This window comes from Penaeus monodon, chromosome 42 (genome assembly GCF_015228065.2).
Source record: "Penaeus monodon isolate SGIC_2016 chromosome 42, NSTDA_Pmon_1, whole genome shotgun sequence".
NCBI classification, from domain to species: Eukaryota; Metazoa; Arthropoda; class Malacostraca; order Decapoda; family Penaeidae; genus Penaeus; species Penaeus monodon.
In genome coordinates, this window is record NC_051427.1 from 22,152,664 (window position 1) to 22,160,214 (window position 7,551).

The 7,551-nt window shown below is 38.5% G+C and overlaps 1 protein-coding gene across 4 annotated transcripts in view; it reads left to right on the forward strand.

Moving 5' to 3' along the window:
* The window catches only part of LOC119599427 (transmembrane protease serine 9-like), a 71,127-nt gene extending 65,551 nt beyond the window's left edge, over nucleotides 1-5,576 (forward strand). For 3 of the 4 annotated variants that reach the window (XM_037949195.1, XM_037949194.1, XM_037949196.1), the window contains 15 exons: nucleotides 79-218; nucleotides 323-443; nucleotides 1,012-1,176; nucleotides 1,459-1,630; nucleotides 1,725-1,812; nucleotides 1,960-2,140; nucleotides 2,236-2,375; nucleotides 2,477-2,597; nucleotides 3,566-3,679; nucleotides 3,916-4,087; nucleotides 4,199-4,286; nucleotides 4,477-4,657; nucleotides 4,753-4,892; nucleotides 5,001-5,121; nucleotides 5,314-5,576. In XM_037949195.1, coding sequence (XP_037805123.1) covers nucleotides 79-218; nucleotides 323-443; nucleotides 1,012-1,176; nucleotides 1,459-1,630; nucleotides 1,725-1,812; nucleotides 1,960-2,140; nucleotides 2,236-2,375; nucleotides 2,477-2,597; nucleotides 3,566-3,679; nucleotides 3,916-4,087; nucleotides 4,199-4,286; nucleotides 4,477-4,657; nucleotides 4,753-4,892; nucleotides 5,001-5,121; nucleotides 5,314-5,369 — 2,000 coding nt within the window. In that variant the 3' untranslated portion in view covers nucleotides 5,370-5,576. The remainder of the gene's footprint in view (nucleotides 1-78; nucleotides 219-322; nucleotides 444-1,011; nucleotides 1,177-1,458; nucleotides 1,631-1,724; nucleotides 1,813-1,959; nucleotides 2,141-2,235; nucleotides 2,376-2,476; nucleotides 2,598-3,565; nucleotides 3,680-3,915; nucleotides 4,088-4,198; nucleotides 4,287-4,476; nucleotides 4,658-4,752; nucleotides 4,893-5,000; nucleotides 5,122-5,313) is intronic. The other variant, XM_037949198.1, reaches the window with a different exon arrangement.
* The last annotated feature ends 1,975 nt before the right edge of the window (nucleotides 5,577-7,551 follow it).

The window sequence follows — 7,551 nt, forward strand, 5'->3', positions numbered from 1 at the left end:
ATTATGTTCGTTTTGTCATCATAGAAAAACAAACAGACAAGAATCCGCATGCACTAACTCATACAATGTATTTAACAGGAGGATCCACATCCGGCACCTTGTTCGAGGTAACAGTGCCCACCATGCCTAACACCGAATGCAACAACAAGTATGGAGGAAGCATTACTGACAACATGATCTGCGCAGGCATTCCTGAGGGAGGCAAGGACTCCTGTCAGGTATGTTTATTCTCCCTTTCTTTAAGATAGAGATACTACTTGTTTTATATGCAGGCATAGCATTCCTTTCGATATATTCTACATAATATATGTGAATGTAACAGGGAGACTCTGGAGGACCAATGGTGGTGGAAGAAAATGGCAAGTGGAAGCTGGTGGGAGTTGTGTCATGGGGTTATGGCTGTGCTCGCCCTGAAAGGCCCGGAGTCTACGCCAGAGTTACAAGTGAGTAAATTGTGGTTAGCTATTGGATCCATACAGTTCAATAAAAACTCCCTCATGAGATATGTATCAAGGTATGTCAAAGGTCCTACATGTGAAAGATACACAACTGAAGCTTTTCAGGAAGGAAAACGACCACTCAAGTTTTGCCTGTAAGGAATTCTGTAGCATGCTGACTGTCTATGACTGACATTTTGTGGTGCCATCAATGTTGCTTCTCTTATATCATGAGTGATAATTCTGTGGTACCACAGAAGCAGAAGATCAATCATAATTAGTAATAAAAACAGTGTATGGGGATAAACTGTGCCTTCAAATCTAAATAAAGTCTGCTCTTGGTCAAGGGTCAGTTAAGCATCTTTGATGTATGTCTAAGGTTGTAGTCATAAACACACATGCATTCTTATTCATGAATGAAAGCCTTACATACAATTTTCATCTTTCTATAATTAGTCTGTAAGCCATATATGAAGAGAAAGTGAGAATTTGATTTCTTGCTAGGAATATTTTAATATATTTTTCGTCCTTCCTTGTATGTATAATCAAATAATGATCAATTGTTTTTCATCAGAATATTTGCAATGGATTTCTGACTCTACAACCGGTGTCTGTGTTGATGGTAACACACCTGCTCCTACTAATGCCCCGACGCCTGCTCCTACTCCTGCACCCACGCCTGCCCCTACATCTGCACCCAATTCGCCTGCCCCAACATCTGCACCCAATTCTGACTGCCGTACGTATAGATAAAATCTGTATTAAACTATAAAGTACCGTAATATTATTATTATTATTTGAAAATTCAAATAGAAATACATTTACGCGTAGGCATTCCTTAAAAATGCAAACGACATATGTCTTCAGCGTTGATGAACTAGCAGAAAACTATTAGACACTGAAGAAGTTGATGGACAGACAAATTTTGAAGTGCGCAGTAAACCATTTTCAAGTTGTATTTTCTTCTGCGATATTGGTTTTGTGTGTTGCTTTTTATAAAGAATCATTTGTATATCCACAGCTGGATGTGGACAAGTCAATCGTGCCAACCGCATTGTTGGTGGAGTAGAGACAGAGGTGAACGAATATCCCTGGATGGTTTCTCTTGTAAACGGCAATGGATACTATCATTTCTGTGGCGGTTCTATCATCTCCAGCCAATGGGTGGTCACTGCAGCTCACTGTGCAGCTGTGTAAGTAGCTCTTAATAATAATAATAATAATAATATTAATAATAATAAAACTGTTATTGCCACATGCCTGTTTCATTTAATATTATTTTTGCAGCATGAGCACCTCGGATTACGTGTTGGTGGGAGACCACAACCTGTACTCATCAAGCGATGCCAATTCTCAGTGGATGCAGATTGCTGAAGTAAGTGGAATGTCCTCACTTCATTACAGAGCACTGTAAAAAAGTGAGACGATTTGTGAATATATTTTTTCTAGATCTATATTTACAAAAGCAAACAATTACCAAATGAATTAAATGAGTTACTGTAATACGCATCCTTTTGAACAGATTGTGAGTCATCCGTCCTATGATTCTAATACATTGGACAACGACATTGCCCTCATCAGACTCACCGCAGAGATACAGTTCCCATCTGACAACAAAATCGCCCCTGTGTGCCTTCCAACAGCTGGTGAAATGTATGATAATGTGGATGCCACAATCACAGGATGGGGAGCACAACAGGAGGGTGGGTACTGATATTCGCGATATATATATATTGTATTATGTTATAGAAAAAAGAAAAAAATCTGCCTGCATTGACTTATGCAATACATTTAACAGGAGGATCCACATCGGGTACCTTGTTCGAAGTAACAGTGCCCACCATGACGAACACTGAATGCAATAACAAGTATGGAGGAAGCATCACTGATAACATGATATGCGCAGGCATTCCTGAGGGAGGCAAGGACTCCTGTCAGGTATGTTTGTTCTTTTCTTTAGGATATAAATACTACTTGTTTTTGCTGCAAGCATGACATTCCTTTCGATATATTCTACAAAATACATGTGAATATTACAGGGAGACTCTGGAGGACCAATGGTGGTGGAAGAAAACGGCAAGTGGAAGCTGGTGGGAGTTGTATCGTGGGGTTATGGCTGTGCTCGACCTGAAAGGCCCGGAGTCTATGCGAGAGTTACACGTGAGTAAATTGCAGTTCATGCAGTTCAATAACCCAATTCTGTCTTGTGATATGGGTGTAGGTATATTAAAGGTCGTACTTGTGAAAAAACACACTGAAGCTTTCCAAGAAGGAAAACTAGCTACACTAGCACATTACCTGTGTATGACTGACATTTTGCGATGCCATCGATGTTGTTTCTCTTACATTATGAGCAGTAGTTCTCTGGTACCACAGAAGCAGAAAGTCAAAGTTATAAGACATATTTTATAGGGATCAACTGTGTCTTCAAATTCAAGCAAAGTCTGTGTTTGATCAAGTATTGTTTAAGCAAAAATGGGATCACTTTGTTAACCCATTGACTACGGATTTATGTACTCTGAATTCTGTTACATACAGATGGCTCCACATAAGATCAGCCAACAAGGAGTCTATCAGTAGGCCCTAGTGATCCCTCCTAATTTCTTCATTCCTTAAAATTTCGGTAAAATATTTTTCTTCCTAATACTATTAATATCGATACTGTTATTATTCTTATTGATATTATGATAATTAAATTGTTATTAAAATCTTGGTAACATTAAAGACAATAAAATAATACAAAAGAAACATTCCAAAAATGAAGGAAAAGGGTAAACAGGTAAGATAGGTAGGAACAATAACTGACTCCTTGGTGAATAAGCATCTATATGTAAATACAAGAAATAAATTTATATTACAGTGGGTATAGAATTTATTCTTGCTGTCCGTGCTGATTGGGGATCTTTGATATATGTCTAGGGTTGCAGTCATAAACACATGCATCTATATTCATGAATGAAAGCCTTACAATATTTTTAGTCTGTGTTTCTATAATTTGTCTGATCCCAATTTGTCTGTAAACCATGTATGAAAAGAATGTGAGAATTTGATTTCTTGCTAGGAATATTTTGATATATTTTTCATCCTTCCTCGTACGTATGATCAAATGATTATCACTTTTTCATCAGAATATTTGCAATGGATTTCTGACTCTACAACCGGTGTTTGTGTTGATGGAAACACACCTGCTCCTACTAATGCCCCGACGCCTGCTCCTACTTCTGCTCCCAGTTCTGACTGCCGTACGTAAGAATAACAAAATCTGTATTAATCTGCAAAATACCATACTGCTAAAAAATCAAATAAAATTATATCTACATAAAACATTCCTTACAAATGCAAACGACATATCAGTCTTCAGCATTGATAGTTGATGGACAGATAAGTGTCAAGTATTCCATTTTCAAGATGTCTTATCTGCTTCGAAATCAGGTTTTCGTGTTTCTTGTTATAAAGACAATTATTTGTGCATCCACAGCTGGATGTGGCCAAGTGAACCGTGCCAACCGTATTGTTGGTGGAGTAGAGACAGAGGTAAACGAATATCCGTGGATGGTTTCTCTTGTGAACGGCAATGGATACTATCACTTCTGTGGCGGTTCTATCATCTCCAGCCAATGGGTGGTCACTGCAGCTCACTGTGCAGCTGTGTAAGTAGCTCTATATAATAATAATTATAATCATGATAATAATCATAATAATAATAGTAATAGCAATATCTTACAGTCACATACATCTTTTATTTAATATTATTCTTGCAGCATGAGCACCTCGGATTATGTGTTGGTGGGAGACCACAACCTGTACTCATCAAGCGATGCCAATTCTCAGTGGATGCAGATTGCCCAAGTAAGTGGAATGTCCTCACTTCATTACAGAGCATTGTAAAAAGGTGACACGATTTGTAAATATATATATATATATATATATATATATATATACATACATACATACACATATATAGATCTATATTTACAAAAAAACAAACAACCACCAAACAAATGAGATAAATAACTGTAATACACATTCCTTCGAACAGATTGTGAGTCATCCGTCCTATGATTCTAATACATTGGACAACGACATTGCCCTCATCAGACTCACCGCAGAGATACAGTTCCCATCTGACAACAAAATCGCCCCTGTGTGCCTTCCAACAGCTGGTGAAATGTATGATAATGTGGATGCCACAATCACAGGATGGGGAGCTCAACAGGAGGGTTAGTACTGATTTCTGTTTCAACTTTACTTTCATTATGAGTAGAACAAAAATAAGGATTCATTTGCATGTATATACATTCATTTTATTTAACAGGAGGATCCACATCGGGTACCTTATTCGAAGTAACAGTGCCTACCATGACTAACACTGAATGCAATAGCAAGTATGGTGGAAGCATTACTGACAACATGATCTGCGCAGGCATTTCTGAGGGAGGCAAGGACTCATGTCAGGTATGTTCATTCTTCATTCTTGCTTTTAATGATACAATTTGAACTTGTCTATTATAATACACGACATGCCTTTCGATATATTTCACACAATGTATGTGAATGTTACAGGGAGACTCTGGAGGACCAATGGTAGTGGAAGAAAACGGCAAGTGGAAGCTGGTGGGAGTTGTGTCGTGGGGTTATGGCTGTGCTCGACCTGAAAGGCCCGGAGTCTACGCCAGAGTTACACGTTAGTGTTCAGCAGTTACTTTTGGAACTGGCAAGCAGTTTTCAATAAGGCGCTAAAAGCTTAGAACATGACTCCATTATAAATGACGAGGTCTTTTACCTCTGATACTTTGTCTCTAATGAATAATCGTTCGTGGTAAGTAGGGCATTTTACGGGAAATACTAACAAATGGTTCTGTTTCCTTCTCCTCAGAATACCTTGACTGGATTTCGACCTCGACCGGAGGTGTCTGTCCGACGACTGGTTAATCCGCCCATTGGAAAGCCTAGTAGAAGCCTAAGCTGGGTCCAGGAACACGCGTCCGACGGCACGGCATAGACAAGAGGCTGAATTGCGGATATAATGCCTTTATTCCTCTCCTTCACGTTTTCTTTCATTTAGCCCGGTTTTCTTTCTTTGTCCTGATTCCTTTTTCTGGGTTAACTAAGGAAGTGACAATAAATTGGTCATGATTCGATTTCTTTTAGTCATATTCCAGACCACAACTTTTGTAATGTTGACTTACTCCTAAGCGCCCGACCGGCCATATATAACCACGCTACCAAACAAACTCTAATGCTTTCCGTGCTGCCCAACGCTGCCACGCAACCTCCAGGAGTGCGATGGTCTGCCTGGCGCCCGCCTGCAAGACCTCGGAGATAACAGTGTTTTCGAAGCACATTCGTATTTCAACCGAGTAAAAGCTCACTCGTGACTCATTCGGCCACCAGACCTCCATATGCTTAAACATATATATACAGTATATATATGTACACATACACATGCACATGCACATACACACACACATACACATACACACACAGACACATATAAGAAAAGGAAAACAGCCACAATAAGAAATGAACATTAAATTGTTAAATTTTGTCTGTTTTCTTTTAAACTTTTGTCTACACATTTGTGTTTTTATATACATAGATATATACATAAATACACACACACACACACACACACACACACATATATATATATATATATATATATATATATATATACATATATATATATATATATATATATATATATATATATATATATATATATATATATATATATATATATATATATATGCATAGATAGATAGATCCGTGTGCGTGTGCATGTAACGTATACACAAAGATGTATAGGGAAACAGCCAAGGGTCCAGGAACACGCTATATTTACACTATACCTTGTAAGGATTGCCCAAGTTTTACATAGGTGAGACCGGTAGAACTTTTAGGAAAAGAAGTAATGAACATAAACATGATGTTAGATTTGCCAGAGAATCAAATACGTGTTTCGTTCATTTACGGGATGAAGGTCACCGGCTTAACTGGAAAAGCGCTAAATTAATTCATAAATCAGCAAATTCGTACGAAAGAAAAATGTTAGAATCTCTTTTAATTAGAAAAATGCCTAATTTCAACTTGAGTGCTGGTCAATGGGGCTTGGATGATCTTACCTCCTCGTCAGTTAGCAAAGCCTTCCCCAGATTATTCGACCTTGACCCTCCTGAGACCTGATTCAGCTCTTGTTCGTCCTGTCTCTCTTTCACTATATATACTTGCCAAAATTATCTCCTATCCATTTCGGTTTATTATTCGTCTGAAGAAGAACTCGTGAAGAGTTCGAAACGTTACGATTTAGTTTTAATTTTTTACTGTGGCTGTTTCCCTATTCATATATGTGTTTGTGTGTGTGAGTTAGTGCGTGTGCGTGTGTGTGCTTGTTATGTGCGTGTGTTTATGTATTAAATGTGTCGTTTTGTGTGTGATCGTGGCCATGTCCCATTATGCTCTTAGGTCACCTAAAGTTATGAGGTCTGTTTGTGGCTTACGCGTTATTCGGTAAGGTCATATTATATTTGTATTGCCGTCTAATAGCATAATAACGATACAACGATTTCTCCCTCTCTACTCACCCTCTCTCTCTTCCATTCTTCCCCTCCTTCCTCCATCTCCATATTTTTCCCTGCCTCTTTTTCTCTCTCTTCCTCTCCCCTTTCTCTCTCTGGTGTCCCTCTCTCTTTTTACTCTCTTTCTCTACCAGTTCAAATACTATGTGCTGGTCGGCACCAGTGACTGACAGGTGCAAATCCCTAAGCTTCCTGAGGTTACCTGAATCAGAGTCCAAACAAGTGCTAAGAGAGGAAATGTGTTATTCAAAACGACCTTTCAGGACTGATATCTGCTTTATACGAAACATTTTATTGCAATATTTACATCAGCAGAAAATTGTCTGTCAAGAAAGCCTGAACTAAGCGCTAATTTTCGATCTTCAGTTTCCTTGGCTCTTAGGGGACTACCCGAGCGAGAGCGCATGGGCGTTTAAGGGTTTATCAAGTTGCTTCTTTTACAGATCACACTGTTCAGTTAGCACACTCATCTTTTTATAATCCATCTTTGGTAGAGCAAGAAATGTCCTAAAGTGCTGAATCTTTTCCAAGCGCTT